This window comes from Phoenix dactylifera, chromosome 14 (assembly GCF_051530095.1).
Source record: "Phoenix dactylifera cultivar Ajwa chromosome 14, Ajwa_hap1_PhDact_Kaust_v1.1, whole genome shotgun sequence".
Lineage (NCBI taxonomy): Eukaryota > Viridiplantae > Streptophyta > Magnoliopsida > Arecales > Arecaceae > Phoenix > Phoenix dactylifera.
Genome location: NC_143203.1, coordinates 25,347,353 through 25,364,521, shown reverse-complemented (window position 1 = coordinate 25,364,521; position 17,169 = coordinate 25,347,353). Strand labels below are relative to the sequence as shown.

Genomic DNA, 17,169 nt, shown 5'->3' with positions numbered 1-17,169 from the left:
CTAAGGCCTAGAGAGCTTCACAACAATGGTGAGAGCAGTCAAGAGGGCAAGTTACGGATCCGAGAAGAGATTTAGCTTCGATACATCAGAGGAGAGGAAGGTGTGATGTGTTTTGAGAAATATATATGGAAATAACGAGCTATTTCTATTGATCGGTTGACCAGCGGTCAACCAACGGTCGGACTATGAACCTACGACAAGACCACCAGTCGGGTTTGGTTCAGGTCAATGAGTTCAGGACACGCTGCTCACTGGTACAAAATAAATTAATAGATAAAGAAATTTGACATGATGAGATTTCAAAAAAAGCTAGGCACAACTTATTACATAGCTATTCAATGAAGATAAAATTTTATACCATGTTACTGAATACGTTTTTATACAATTATTTATTCTAATGAACATGTAATCCAAAAGGAGTATTTAATAATTAATGATGGGAACTTTTGTAACTTATTGATGGGTTACGTTATTCTCAAAGCATCATAAGCAAGCTAGCTTGCACTAGCTACTTTAGAATTTTAAGCGTGGACTAATGATCTAGATTGCATCAAACAAAAGAATAAGACATTCGCATTTCTATGAAAATTTCCACCAACATGATGGAGTACATGCACCAAGTAATCACTTAATAAAGTTTGGCATCACCTTCATTTTTACTATTTTCAGAAATAAAAAATAGAAATTCTACTTCTATTTTTTCCAGATTTTTAAAAATATAAACATGTCTTGGCCAAATATTTTTAAAAACATAAACACAGTGGTGGTGATGGTGGCGGCGGCAGGGGTGGCAGGGGTGGTAATGGCGATAGGGGTGAGTTTGATGGCAAGAGCAATGGCAGCGTAGTGAGGGATGGCAGCAACAACACAAGTGGTGCTGGTAGCGACAGCGATAACGATGGTAGCAGCAGCTATGGCAGAGGCAATAACAACAATGGTGGTGGTGTTGTGGTGGAGACGACAATGGCAGTGGTGGTGGTGGCAACGACAATGGTGGCGGCGAAAACAACAATGATGGTGGAGGGGCCGGTGTTGGTGGTAGTATAAAACATGAGTTTTTTATTTCTAAAAAATATTGAAAATAAAAATTTCTTACTTTTGGTTTTTTTGGAAATAGTGAAAATAACTTTTTAAAAATGGAAAACAGAAACATTGCCAACAAACATATTTTTTGTCACGATTTATGCTTTTTCTTTTTCAAAGTAGAAAACAAGAAATAAAAGCGATTGCCAAACACGCCCTTATACTTTACATTTGTGATTATATTTTCACAACCAATTTCCATGGTAAAGTTTGATGGTATTCAATAATATATGGCAACGGAATAAAGGAAAAGGGAAAGAAAAGAAAACTAACAAGACTTTGCCCAAACTATCTGTGGTCAGCCATACAAGTACTCAATTGGTTAAGATCCATCAAAATAGAATCCTACGATTACAGGTATAGAACATTAAAAATTGAGATAAATATTAAAATAAAAGGAAAGGACAAAGTTTTACCATTCAATTACCTGATACGTTCATTCTCATCTGCAGCAACTACAATAGGAGAAAAGGGTAGCAGCAATGTGGCCTTTGTACCCATTTCAAACTTTGAAACCCAACTAGCAATTGGATTATTAAGTTTGCTTACAGCTGCAAGTCACAGAAAGATAAAATCATGTTCATCTACATGAAAAACAAAGAAGGCAACCACATGACTAAACGATAGAAAAAATCCGAAGGCATAGAACCCAAATAGTTTAATCATCATTCCACTTACAAGAATGCTGGCATTTGGCTATGCGATCCAGGGCTATTCTTTCCCTTTCCTCTCTTCTAGCCATAATTTCCTCATTGTCATCAGAAGCAGTAAGAAGCGGCCTTGAAAAATGACCACAGCTCCAGTTGTAAATGGTTGATTGGGGAAGTAAGCTGCGTTCAGAAACTCCAGAACATCCGTCAGAACTTAAAAGTGGATCAGCTAGTCCAGTGTCTGGGCAATTTAATTGGTGAGGCCTGAACTCTAGGGAACACACACGCCGCAATCCTGTGAGGTAATTATTCCGTGGAGGGCTAACTGGAGGTGTTCTAAATGTCATTGGCAAATGACCTGCATAAAACAACAATAATAAAATTAGCAGTGCAAAAATTGAATTTTTTGCAATGATATTTTACAGATTATTAAAGGATGCTAGACGATAAATGATAACATTCAAATAAACTGACGAACAATAAAACCTGAAGATTACCAGCATTCATGTCAAACCATGAAGAAGAGCGTGCCAATCCAGCAAGATTTGGAGATGCAGATGGAGCAGAGGAATTTCCTTGATGTATGCCGGCACCACTAAATCTTGATTGCCTCGTAACCACTTGTTCAATACCAATAATAGAGAGAGTTCTTCGACCAAGGTTTGCAACTCGAGGAGATGGATCTTTAGCCAAAGTAGACATGGCTAGAATAATCTGTGAATATATTGCACTGTCAAGAGGCCTTGACCTAGGATAGCTGATGACCCCATTACTAGCATTTTCTTTTATAACTATGCCAGAATCAGAATGCTGAGAAGAATCATCTGATAGTGGAGAACCATGCATTATCCCCATAGATGCAAGTGGGCTACTTGTGCATATCCTTCCATCTCGAGCAGTAGCTGTGCTGTCACTGCCAACTCTCAGTACAGGGCCAATATGGCAGGAAAGGGCACTTCCTGACTGCATATACTGGCTTGGGTTAGCATATCCACTACCTGGACCGTTAATATTAGCCAAAGAAGGAAATGAGCCCAATAAATAATTAGATTGAGGCTTCCAGTATTCAGCAGCAATTGACTTCAGATGCTTGCTATGGCCAAAGGCAAAGCGGGCAAGAGCTGCCAAACAAGCATAACAATCTTAATCACAAATCACAATGAAAACAAAACTGAAGAAAGCATACTGCATGAGCACCTACAGTCCAAAAGGCTGTATGTCTTTAATAGGATAAGTTAAACCAGTTTACAGGAATATAAACTCAATTTCCAATACTAATAGGGTGATACATTAAATATCTACACTTACACAGAATAACTTGACATTCTTTAATGATATAAATATGGAAATGGACATTGACACATCAAAAAGATGATTCTTTCTATCCTGATAATATTTTGATTATATATACAGCTATAAAACTAGTGCTATATTGGTTTTTTAAGGACTAACTTCTGAAAAAGATCTTGTTGATTTATCCCATCAAAGCTGTTATGTCTATTCATGTACACACATATATCAGATTGATATCCATGTTTCTTTAACTAAAAAATGGCCATCACTCATGTCAAATACATATGATGACTTTCAAATATATAAAAATTTTACAGATATCTGATACACACACATATTTGTTTAGGGCAACCTATGGATAAATATTTTGGAAGCCTAATTAAAATTCACATCCCTGTTTGTATCCACTGGGAAAAATGGATACAGTGGCATGGATATATAGTATCCAACACATATCTGACCAGTTTCCAGCCCCCGACCAACCGCTGCCTGATGCTTGAGCCATGATGTTGGACAAAAGCTAAATTTTCATATCTATACATCCACTAATGTCAAGTGCAAGAAAGTTAAACCCATCCTGAAAGAAGTTTGTAAATCGGATCTCTGAGAATACAAGTGATAATGAACATAAGCAAAATTATACGAAATCAGACCTAAGTATATCTCACCTCAAGGCTTAATTTATTAATTTGCTTTAGGCTCAAGCTGAACGGAACTATCAAAAGCTCTACTTGAAATCCTAATAAATCTGTGGATTATACTGTCAGAAGGGATGGTTAGTTGTGATTTACATTATAAAGGGCTTTTGATTTGATCACTTTCACTCTAGGTTGGCTGTACTATTTACTTTTCCTCCACCAAAAAATTGATTACTTTTTATTGACTTAACAACCTATGTAGCAATTTTACAATAATTCAGGTCTCTGGAGCAAATATACATCCCAAATGGAAAACTGGTTTTTGCGGCAACTAAGTCAACATCATCGAACAATATTTATAAATATCCATTGGACTTCATAAACTTTCAAGTGCAATCTTGCAATTTATGAAGGTAAAATGTTTTTTGCTATCAAACAGTATAGAATTTTCTTCCTTGCTATACAAAAGCATAGCAGACCACCGATCAACTTGTTACAATGCAAACAGGTGATGCTATCTGATATTTTTTTGTTAACCATGTAATATCAAAAACATATAAAATAAAATAACAGCCTTGAGAGGTAAATAATATTTTCAATAATATATCATCAGAATTTTTGGGGAAAATTTACATTACCTATAGCAACCTCAGCCCTGACAAGTGGGCTTCCATCTCCAACAACTTGTAGAAGGTTTTTGACAATATTTAGTTCAGCCTTAATTTTTTCATCATCATCACAATCCTCATCACCTCCATGGCCATCCCTATAGGAGACAGATCCAACATCAAGAAGAGTGCCCAGAGCAAAAACAGCGGCAGATCTCACCTGGCAGGAGATGAAATACAGATGTGAAAAGTGATAGTCTAAATTGATCACTTGGAAAGCAAAGGAAAATCCTACCTCAGGCTGAGGCTCTGACAACAAAGGTGCAATTATTGCAGGTGCATCTGCTTGCAGACCTACTAACTGTGCTTCTGGATAATCCTCCCAGAGCTTTCCCAGGCAGAGACAAAGCCACTGAAGAAGTAAAGGCTCAGTCTGTGCATCATGTGGACTTGCTAGTTGGATATGTCTCAAGCATACATGTATTAAATTTACATGCATACATGCTTCTTGTCCCCGCCTGTGTCCATCCACAATAACTGCTAAAACAAAAGCAGCCATTGCACGCTGTTCTGGGTACGCATCCATGCTGTCAAGAAACTTGATGAAATATGCATGACCCCCATCTTTCACCAGATCAATCTGACAAGACTAATGTTCCCCAAAAAATGTTAAATTTGTTACATTCCACATAGATGAGAAACAACATAAAATATCTGAAGATTGCCAAAACTAACAGCTTATTTGACTTATGATCGGCTAATAACTGACTTAAAACCATAGAAACTATCACTCCTGAATGTTAAATGCACAGAAGTAATGTAGATAGCGCACAACTTAATTCAAGAAAGAGACTGAACTACCTTATCCAGAGCAAGTATCTTGGTCCATATAAACACAAGAATTTGGCGCAATTCCATTGCAGTTGTTTGTAATAGTTTGAGCACATAAGGAAAGATCCCAACAGATAAGGCCTAAAAGACACAAAAGGTGAAGCTTAAAACACAAAAGCACAATAAAAGAAGTGCTCCAACAGTATACAGATGGAAAATAAATGACAGGTTAAATATAGTGATCAACAAAATACCAGATCCACAGCCCAAGGTCCCATATCAAGGAATCTTCCTAGAAGCACCAGTGCACGAAATCGATGAGATTGGCTAAGCAAAACCTACAATAACATATGGCATCAGCAAACAAGAAAGAGTAATAGCTAGGGTAAAATTATTGGTACACAAATTCAGATATCTGAACTGTCAAAATATACATGCTAAGGTATCTCTAATAAAAATCAAGAATCACTAGTTCAATTATTTAGGGTTAGCTTATGAATCATTGTTAGAAAGATGCTTAAATATAACTATGAAAGAGGAGCCCCCTAAAGATCCAAGCATAAATTGAATATTAATTGACAGAGAGAACTGGCAAAACAACAAAGTCATACAGTTCAACATGAAACCATCTGTGCATTTTCAACTACTACAGCCTGGCAATGAACTAGGTTGCGATGAATTTTGCTCGGACCTAGCAAAGTTCTAGCACAAGGCATTAATTATATAATAATACTGAACAAATATCTGCAACTATCATGTCAATATTTAATGTGCAATCATGCATTTAGGACCATCCAAACAAATTCTAGAAATTTTATACAATACCAACAATTGATTCTTTAGTAAATCCATCACTGATAATCAGTCATACATCAGTTAGAATCTTATAAATTACGACAAGAAAATCATGCAAAGGTTTAAACACCCATATGACTCAAACAATGGCTGAAAGACTCCTTTTTTATTAAAATTCAATATGAAGTGTGACAGAATAAACACACACAGCATCAGACATGTGTGTTTCCCAAAATTCAAGCTTGGGAACTCAGTTCATGTAGCTAATACCGTCCACATGGATATTAATACCCTCAATTAGCAATTACTAAAAAAGTTATCCAAAAGAAAACACAAATATTTGGGTTCATCTATGAGTCCAACTTAATCCATAACAACATAAATAAGGCATCAGAGATGGGCCCTTCCACAAAAAATGAAAAGTAAAGAGAATCCATGGAGCTGCATATATAACTTTTATAAATGCATGTAGATGGCAACCCTGTCGATTGGCAAATATTAGAAAGATTACCAGATAAGTTTACATCATAGATTCATGAGCAAATCATTACATATGTATATACAGTATATATATACATAAAATCAAAAATGGAGTTGCCTCTATCTTAAAGAATAAATAAGAAATTTAGTAATAATTCTCCTTTTTAAGTAATGGCTCTCCTTTTCTCTCTAAGGTTCAAAAAAAGAATGAGTAATGATAAAAGTACAGTTTGCTGGTAATTTTCCTAGTAGGTGTATGAATATCATAAGAGGCAAAAGGCAAGTGAAGTGAATCAAGAGAAACAAGCTCGATATCGCAACAAGGGGTGGATATCACATAATGTGATGGCAGCAGGTTTATTTGATTACACATTCATGTACATCACTACTGGGTACAAGGGATCAACCACTGATATGCGGGTCTTACACTGGGTCCTCATGGATGGAGGTTTACGATACTTGAAGGTAAGCTGTTTCCTAGTTTTCCCCCATTTGACCTACCAATGATATATATGTGAAATCATCTTCGAACACATTATATTCACTTATGCATGTAGGAAAATGTTAACTGATCGGCACAGGTTATGCAAATACATATAGGTTTATAACTCCATATCATAACATTCCGTACCACAATAGCGAGTACCAAGAAGTTAGGAAATGACAGCACCGAAATCCAGAACGATTCAACCACCACCATGCACAGCTATGAAATGCAATTGAGTAGTTCGGTATTTTGAAGATCCAGTTCAAGATACTTCAGGTGACTGCACCATATAAGTTGAGGACCCAGTGCGACAATGCCATGGCCTATTGCGTCGTGCATAAATTTATTCAATGGCACCAAGGCAATAATAGGTACTTTGGTATGAGGTTCGACCTACCCCTCTAAGTGAGGATGGTGGTGATATTGAGCATGAGCTCATGTGTGTGGAGACAGACAAGCGAACAAGAGGGAAAGCATTGCGAGAGAAAATAACGAGACCTGTGAGATGGAAGGTCACAGATTAAGACAATGTCTTTTAGCTACCGTATTACTTTTAATTTGTGTTGTTGTTTTTCTTTAATCTATTGCACGATTACTTGCATCATTTGTGGCAAGGTCCGAACGAGCCAACTCACTATGAGGCATGGAAGATACTCATGCAGTCTTTGTTGGCCGTGTTCTAGGAATATATGCAACATGGCTAGAGTGTCAGAGGCAAGTTACCGGCTAGTCACATGCTTTGTATGAGAAGTATCCAATGCTCAAAGACGTCGCCCGAGCTTATCATACATTCGTGGGAACACAATGACTGCACATGTAAAGGAGCCTTCAGGCACATCACATCCTGCAAATCACTGTGAACTACATCCAGCTATCCCTCCGGTTACTCGTCACACCATCCCCCCAAGTATATGATTCAACAAGAATCACACAAAGGTAGATGGATAGAAACCTCTGGTAAAATACCTACTAGTAGCCGTAACCGTATAGATAAAAGTACATCCGTTTTAGGGATTGGCAACTTACCCACTCAGTGACTTAGGCATTAGACATTCCCAAAATGGGTACTGTTGTCTTAGGTAAACTAGAGCATAAACGGACATCTGCTGACAGCTGACTCTGTTAATTCACTCCTTCAAAATTAGGAGTATAACCTTTTTGCTTCTTATAATACCCTTTCCTCCTCTTAATACCCCCCAAGTATATGATTCAACAAGAATCACACAAGGGTAGATGGATAGAAACCTCTGGTAAAATACCTACTAGTAGCCGTAAACCTATAGATAAAAGTACATCCGTTTTAGGGATTGGCAACTTACCCACTCAGTGACTTAGGCATTAGAGTATTAGACATTCCCAAAATAGGTACTGTTGTCTTAGGTAAACTAGAGCATAAACGGACATCTGCTGGCAGCTGACTCTGTTACTTCACTCCTTCAAAATTAGGAGTATAACCTTTTTGCTTCTTATAATACCCTTTCCTCCTCTTAATACCATTTGCTCCCATTGACGAATTGCGTTTCATCTCAAATCTTGGTGATTGGATTTGCACCAATTTAAAGAATCACATCCTCCTGCCCTATGTGATCCTTCTCCTTTCTCAGATTCTTGGATGATATTTTGCTTTATGTAGTACCGGATATGTAATTGATGACTTGTGGATGCACCCAATATAGGAATAGTATTGTATACTATGTCTGCTAGGTTTGCATTATGAATTCCAGGGTGAATTTACTTTTGTTTATTTTCTTTTAAATCCTCAGTGGTATTATGCACAATTGTGGTTGTTAAATATTATTTGGCTAGTTCAAATGATGTCGGCAATGATCATAAGATTGTATGGACATAAACACATTAATTTGCCAAGGCCAGAAATGGCACAGGAGGGAGGGAATGGGAAGGACAACATATCGGTCTTTGCAATATATGATGGCATTGATCCTCGTTACCTAGACATTTTATAGTAACTGGGAGAAGGCCAATTTTGCAGCTAGAAATAAAAACATCTAGCACTAATCAAGCCTAGGGGCAGGGTATGGAAACATCAGGTTGGGAGCACCTGGCGTGGAGGAAGGGAGAAGTGGTGTACAGGTGTGGCAATCATCCATACACTCAACCTTTTATCTGCAAAATGGAATGACAATTTTGTACTAATGGAAATTTAAAAAGAACTACACTACTTCAGTCCAAGGGGTAGCGCATGGTTGTACATGATTAGGAAGGGGGTGGGCAAGGGGGCAGGCTATATGCTAATTGTTCATATTTCCATGAGATAAAAAGTACCATATTTAGCCATTTTTAAAAAATTTTCTAAACAGGCAATTTTATCCAAAGCGTACAAAATTCCACCTATCCACTTCAATTATTCCACCAATCAAACAACCTCATGACGGGATATCCCTTCAAACTATTCCTTAAACCAAACAACATAAATTCCTTATCCTGCAGAATAAATCCTATACCGTCTATAGTAGCCGAATAGCTATTCCTTACTCCCCGAATTTTTACTCCTGAACAAAACAGCCCCTTAGCACACAACAATTTCAATATCACCATTTTATTATGGTTTCTTACAATATATCACCATTTTATTATGGTTTGTCGCACTTTGTAGGTCCATGCAGAACTTAACTCCTTGACTCCTCAAGTTGCCTCCATATTGTCTAAGCTAAGTTTCACTAATATGGTTCACTGGTTGTCATTTTGGATTTTTTCTCCCACCTTCTTGCTTCTACAACCCACCTCATTTATTAGTGGTAGAACTTCGCTCCTCATTCCAGGAATTTCCTTGAGCTCTCCCCTAGGCTCCTGTAAGTTCAACAATTCATGTGCAACTTTATGGCTCATTTTACAGTGACTACCAGAATAAAGTCAAATTGCACTTTTATCAACTATTTGCTCATGATCCTTTTTCCCTTTCTGTGGATTCTACAATAATTTCCTGTCCTTAACCTTGCCAATGACTCAAGCATATTTGGATCATCCTAGTGTCATTCTATGAGGTTTTTAAGATTGATTTCTAGGCGGTTACACCATCCCTCCTTTACAGGGTCTTTTTTGCTCATGCTCTGGTCTTAACCCCTAGGTTGGATTCACCACTAATGACTAGCAAGCTTCATTTGCAACATCAAGTTCCTCACTACTTCCACCTATATACGTCAATTAAAAATGCATCGGCCTTGTTAAATTTTCTTTGCAATTTTCTAGATAATTAACATTTTCTGCTACCACTGGCATCTTAGTTATGCAAAGAGTACATGTAAATACTTGGAATCATGGAATTATAATGTAGTACTAATACTTCCCAACACATCTGTTGATTTATATTGACATTAACTGACTCTGCAATCCAGTTTCTTACTTTCCAGCTGACTTTGTCAACCATTGAATCCCATTGCCAATATAAGTCATCAAAAACTCATCAATTCGCGATCCATATTATCAATTTCATAATTCTACAAGTCATCTTGGTAATTAGAATAACAGCTTGAGACTCTGACCAATCCACCTAGATAAGGCACCAATCTACTACTTAATTGCCTCCACTGGCACTTGCCTCTTCCACAATTTCAAACTAGTGCGGCTTCTTGCAATATCATCTCAGCTCATATGCATAACCTTTTCTGTTCTACTTTAAATTGTCAACCTTTCAATACCATCTCAGCTCATTTACAGGCTTGTCGTTTCATTGAAATGTTGCATTGGTTCAAAAATTTGCAGTATACAGTTGTACCTTCTGCTTATTAACTCATACTGTTGCTATAGCGCTACCTTAAAACAAGACTTACACCATCACGAAATCTATTATATTACGTAAAGTTGATCCACTTTGCTTTGGCACAAGCATGGTTCATATCCATTGCATGTTCAAGAGAAACTAAAATAGAGAAGCCTATCATATTGAGTATGTAATAAAATGTGTACAACTTTGTCTAATGCCCTATGTATTATATTCCCTTAAGCTCCTATATAAATTCTATGTATTAGCTTCTATTGCCTAATGAGAATAGCGCACAGACTCTTAAACGCTTTCAACTCATCTTGCAAAATTCCATAGCACACTTTTTCAGGAGTAACCTTGGCTCAAAATACAGAATTAAGATAGCTTGCTACCGTATTTTAGCAGTAATACCATGAACAATAACATGTTAACAACCATTTGAGAGTAGAATAGCAATATCCAAAACTGATTAAAATGACAATTATCACATTAAGAAAGCAATTTTTGCATATGTACCTAACAAAAAAAATAAGCGCCTCACCTGAAGAACTATAGGCAACTGCTCAGGTGGCTTCTTGTATTCAGAGCCATGATCAAGCCACACTTCAAAAGCCGTCAATTGTTCTGTGAAAAATGGGCTAGGCTGATTTGCAGAAAATAAGGAACATTAGCAAACATCATAACAACAATAAAACAAGACAAATACTTTAACATTTAACGATCATACTAGAAAGGCAAATGATAGACTATGATGAATAGATCTAAGATAACAAAACCTGAAACTCCAAATTTGGATTAGCAATTAATTGCGGAAGTTTAGATAGACAAATCTCAGCAGCCATATCCCATGCATCCCTAAAATGTGCAAACTCTAGTAAGTAAAGAAAAATAAAGACTAAATATATAGTTATACAAAGATGATAACTCCATATGGCTACCACATATGATGCTGATGAGTCGATGGTAACAGCGGATATGAAATTGGAGAACAATTTGCAGCTCGCATTATTCGCTCAGCAAGTAAGAAATTCCGAAAGAGACTAGCAACTAGCAGATCTTGCCTAAATAACCGCTGGAAAAGATCTGCACAATGTCAACTTACATATCAGCATTGCACTCCTTCAAAAAAGTATGTAGAAAATAGAAAAATGATAATCAAATGATCTAATACCATGAGGCAGTACATTCCATGCTATTGTATCAGTGACAGCAGTGAAAATCCAGTTGAGCTCCCCTAGAAGGGTTTTTCGGTCATTTTGGCGGCCAGGAATCTGGTCTATCAGAGAGTGATCAAGGGAATCACGAAGTAATGAGCGAGAGCAAAACCTGAGTAACAGATAACACATAATTACAGAAGGCAGTGGTTCGAGAATTATGAAATGCTGAACATGCTGCTCTAATATGTACTCAACATCTGTCAGGCAATAGATCAAGTTTGACTGCAAAAGTGGGCTTCTAGTAACCAAGAGTAAGGATCCAGTAACCAAGTAAAAGACATGGAATAAGCTACAAAGAACCTCCATACATGGTGATAACAACATAACCAACACTTCAGAAAATAGAACATGCTGATAACAACATGACATGAAAAATAGAAAAAGCAAAACCCTGTTGCACTTTACCAAAGAGCACCCGCTGACAGAAAAGGTTCGAGGAGCACAACAATGGAGTTAAGCATAAGGAAGAGACTAACCAACGTAATGCCATTTTAATAGGTGTAGTTAGACAGGACGTAAACACATCAGCAGGATATTCGGCACTCTGCGGAAGAGTCTCATGTGCTTCACAGGAAGCAAGCAGAATACAGTCCTTTGATGAAGCAGAGGCACCAGAAGAGTTCCACTCTTGGTGCTAAAAAAATATGACAACACAAGTTACCACGTAAAAAAAAGGATGTTTTTATCATGAGAAAATGCAATATAGGCTTCAACAAAAAAATATAAATTCAACCATTCAAGATAGTTCTTAGGAAAACAAACCTCTATAAACGCACTGACAATCATCCCTGCAGCTGAGCAATCGAAAACATATATTGACGGTGTTTTCAGCCAAGAATCTAGGTCACTGATAGGCAATGGAATATACTGTGTATAACTCTGTAATGCAGTGCAAACAAAAAAAAAAGAAGTTAACCTAGCATACATATAACACCTACAAAAATAACTGATTAAAGTCAGAGATAAACACCTTATTAAAAACCCAAATTTCACCATTAGGTGTAGGCCTTGGTACTCCATGTCCATTATAGTGAAAGAGGACCCTTTCTGACCTAGCATATTTGCGACAGGTAGTACAAAGCTTCTTCACCTCCTCCACAGTAGGATCGAGTTGAAGTTTGTAACGAGCCTGTTATACATTCAGAGCTCTTAACCGCATAAAAGAGCTAATATGATAATAAGACAAAATATACCATAAGATCCAAAATTCCTTACCCGAGGTTGCCATCGTTCATATTGAGCATGCAAGGCTTTTCCAATTGTCTCAAGAGCCTTTGGAGGAGCCATAGAAAAAGGATCTGACAAGCCACGAAGAAATAGATTTCATTTATCCTTTAGGAAATCAACCAGGGAGAAAGTGTGTAAAACAAGTGCTGCAGTCATTATCCACATGACTGCAGTACAGACCACAAGAGCCTAACTATGCAAAGTCAGTAACTTTCTGAAACTTCAAGAGCAAGAGTCGGGGCCATGGTTTCAAAAACCACCGAAAGAGGACAGTATGACCAGTACCATACCATTCTCATGTGAAAACAACAACCAGGATATAGAAACAGCCATACTGCTACGTACAGGCCATACCTATGCATACCAATCATTTCGGTACATGCATTCGATATTGGTACTGTACCAATACCATACCATTCTAATGCAAAAAAGATACAGGATTCTGTACCAGTACTTAAAGCCTTGTGAAATATTGTGAGGGCAAATAAAACCAAATCCAATAAATGGGAAAGACTCACACCCCAAGTAAGACACCACATGAATGGATGCATATAAAGTACCAAATATACAAACCTACCAATGATAACCATGATCATCAAAGCATTGACAACTATTTGGGTCAGCTTTGCAGATCCTAAAAATATAGAAATGTGAAGTATCATAAATATTGGGTGTTGCCACAATGTGTACATCCAACTCTGCACCTCTCTTAACAAAGGTAGTGATATAAATTACACATTTGTCACAAGCATGGGCCAACAATAGATCCAGCCGTTCAAAATGAAAAGCATAACGGTATAGAAGGAAAAGCATGACAGATGGTATAGCAAATATTGTCTGCATTTGAGTGATTATGGGCCAACTTGCAGAGTCAATAAATTAGGCTAAAAGATGAAAACAGAGTATACAAGGCTATGGTGGAGTTGCAATGACACTCTAGAATGCATCAAAAAAGCTGATAAAAAAAACTGCAGACTTGCCACATTATAAGGATTAGTGTGGCACATGATCTAAATTTCTAAATGAAACCTGACAATGAAGACAAGTCTATAGAAAATGAAGGAAATGAGTTCAACTGTTCTCTAAAATCTAGAGTATCGCTCTGAAAACCCAAGGAAAAAACACTTTAAATGCAAAACTTGTTTTAGTATAGTTGCTGTCTCACAAGGTTGGGGAAGGTGACACAACCAGCACATTTAATTTCCAGCAAAGCAAGGCGAAGCCATTTATAAACGAGTGCATTGATGAAATATGAAGCACCTGTAACAGATGCTAACAGAACTATTAAAAATGAAAAATGTTGAAGAGATATCAGCCAACTATAGCAGCCAAATAAGGCAAGAAATGTATCTAACTCCCATGGTAGTTACGTAATAAGAATCATCTTTAGTGATTGCTGAAGCACGAGAAGTTGGTTCACAACCAGTCCTAACATTTCAGGAATCTTAAGGTGGCAAATATAAGGATGTTGCTGCCAAAAGGTCAAAACACAACACATATAATAAAAACATGATGATGCTCAAGCTGAAGGTAAAAGAAGAGTGGATGGGATAGTTCCATCTAAAGTGCTTGCATCTAGCAGAAAGATCGACAGCATGGCCCAAAGAACAGAGTAATACTATAGCACAAATTGACAACAATCTAAGCACAACCAAGAGCAAGACCAAAGAGACAAGACCACCAATGGCACAGTAAAGGAAGTAAGGAACAAAATTCCAAGAAAAGAATGTACAGTCTGCCATGCAAGAAATTTATAAAGCAAAATTTGCCAAATAATGGACTGATGAACCATAGCAAGGATAATGACCATGGTCCAGAAAAACACAGGAAGTAAGGTGAAAATGATCTAAGACAAAGTATAAGAGATTGCTAACTACTTGAATTGAAAGACAAGCCTAGGCATGACTAATGTATTCGATGAGGTTTGTAGATGGTTGCATTCACTTTATTTTCGATGTGGTAATTGGGTGGGCATGAAACTTTTCTTGTTCGTAAGAAGTTGGTACAAACCTCAGCCAGAGAATCTCAATTTAAGCCTTTCTCCAAACTAATGAAACGAATTTTCATCCAGGCAACCAGAGGAACCAATTTTGTTTGATTTTTGCGAAAGTATTGATTACCTAAATTAGGCTTGTAGTGTTTGCTTCACTACATATGTAAGCCTTTTTGACCATGCTATAATAAGTTTAACTCTCCTTAAGTTCATTTCTACCATATACAGGAACATCATAGACTAGCACCTATGTGAGCTAGCGCTTGTGTTCAGATCACAACATTTGACAATGAAGATGAACAACAACAATTCCAATAACCAAAGTGTTTACCTAAGAAGAAAATTACAATTCCAATTGGCGTTGCATGACACCAATTACAAAAGCTTGATTTTAATGGTGCTCTCTAAGCTAAATATCCAAGCCAACATGAAGATCGCATTAGTGTTTGTGCAAGGGGTTCTTCTGAATTTGGCTACATTAAAATGTGGGAACAATGAATCTATAGATTCAATCAATCAATCAATATGTTACCTAGAAATCATTTAAGAATTGTTTTTTTTTTCACAGAGACTGCATCAGCGAAAAACTAGAAAAGACCATTATCCCTGGTTCAATCTGGCACTGTTTTTCATTAAAGCAAATCTGAACCCCATTATTACCTGTAATGAAATAAAAAAAGGGCACTGTTTTTCACTTTGCAAATATATGTGTGTTCAGCAAATACTGAAATATTCCCAACAACAATTTCAAATGATTTACTAACATACAGTAAACTGAAATGCTATGAGTAAACCATAAATCTCAAGCAATCCCCAAGCCTTGGAATCACTAATTTGCTCCCGACGTAAAGGTGGTTTAGGAACACTGCATCATTAACGATAACCATGATTTCTGGCTTAGTGTGAAAAGGTGTATATACAGAATAAAAGAGATTGAGATGTTCTGGCTTCATGATAAAATTTGTCTTAGATTGTAAAGGGACGGCTATAGACACCACACAAAGATATGCACATGTAAACACACACATGCAACCCCGCACAACCACTTTTCTTTTTTGGGGTGTGGAGATAAGCAGCATTTTTTTAATATCAAAAATGCTCAATAATGACCCATGCCTGTACTCTATAGCCTGCCCTTTCTCTAAAATGTGACAATGAAAGGATGTGCATACTGATAAAATCTTGGAGGCGGAAAAGCTGACGTTTCCCCTTTTAAGGTGAAAAACTCATTGACTTGTCTAAGATAGTAGCAGAAGACAATAATAATGAAAATCAGCAGCAATAGAACAGAATACAAACATATTGAGGGTAACAAGGAACAAGTGGTACTTCACCTATCCAGCACTCCATTCTCGCACAAGGAGAGATTTTTATTACATCTGGTGGATCAACACTAATGTTTAAACATAAAACAAGTGCCACACATCCCGTCTTCATCTGCACTACAAAACTTAATAGTCAAACTAATATGGAGGATAAAAAATTAAAATCAATTAACATAACGCTACAGACTTATGGCCTTCATTTAACTTGGGTAATAATTACAGTGAGTTCAGAGAAATTCTAAAGATTCAAAGAAGCTCAAAAAGATTGAAATATACAATGGTGATAAGATAGTAAAGAAGCAAAACATGATAACTCGGCATGCTAATATCTAGAAATTGATAGCAGCCGTTTAGTTGGCTTCCATTAGGCAAATGAAGTACTCTATATGTCAGATTCAAAAAGCTTCTTAGGACCAAGTATATGTCCATTATAACATGGTGGAGAGGAACAAAGATAACCAATCACTAAGATATCATAAGTTAGAATGGTAAAGGAATGTATTATAAGCTCAGTATTTCGGTAAATTTAAAATTCTGTCTGTTAAGCCTGACATAGGCTCACGATACACAGAGCATGTGCAGCAATTTTGGCCTTTCCATCATTTTATCTGCATGTGCACATATAGGCAGGCAGGCAGGCATGCATGCATGTATATTCCAATCCAAATAGTCAACCAAAACTATCAAGCCATGTACCAACTGATATGACTTACTTTAATATGTGATGAAATCCTCTTAAGGCATATTTCTGTTAAGGGCTAGATTCGGTGTTACTGCAAAATTTTTGGAATTCTCCATCAAAACTACCATCCATGTTATCC

General features: G+C 37.0%; 1 protein-coding gene across 3 annotated transcripts in view; it reads right to left on the bottom strand.

The window, feature by feature from the left end:
- Positions 1-17,169, bottom strand: part of RAPTOR1 (Regulatory-associated protein of TOR 1) — a 29,861-nt gene that overhangs the window by 5,562 nt on the left and 7,130 nt on the right. The window contains exons 2-17 of one of the 3 annotated variants that reach the window (XM_008793968.5): positions 16,358-16,460; positions 13,019-13,101; positions 12,774-12,932; positions 12,566-12,682; positions 12,280-12,437; positions 11,758-11,912; positions 11,525-11,669; positions 11,363-11,441; positions 11,128-11,229; positions 5,358-5,441; positions 5,134-5,244; positions 4,568-4,921; positions 4,303-4,492; positions 2,231-2,854; positions 1,762-2,091; positions 1,511-1,634 (exon numbers count right to left, since the gene is read on the bottom strand). In XM_008793968.5, the coding sequence (XP_008792190.2) occupies positions 1,511-1,634; positions 1,762-2,091; positions 2,231-2,854; positions 4,303-4,492; positions 4,568-4,921; positions 5,134-5,244; positions 5,358-5,441; positions 11,128-11,229; positions 11,363-11,441; positions 11,525-11,669; positions 11,758-11,912; positions 12,280-12,437; positions 12,566-12,682; positions 12,774-12,932; positions 13,019-13,101; positions 16,358-16,460 (2,918 nt within the window). Of the gene's footprint in view, positions 1-1,510; positions 1,635-1,761; positions 2,092-2,230; positions 2,855-4,302; positions 4,922-5,133; positions 5,245-5,357; positions 5,442-11,127; positions 11,230-11,362; positions 11,442-11,524; positions 11,670-11,757; positions 11,913-12,279; positions 12,438-12,565; positions 12,683-12,773; positions 12,933-13,018; positions 13,102-16,357; positions 16,466-17,169 lie in introns of all 3 variants that reach the window. The other 2 variants (XM_088710866.1, XM_088710865.1) reach the window with 2 other exon arrangements.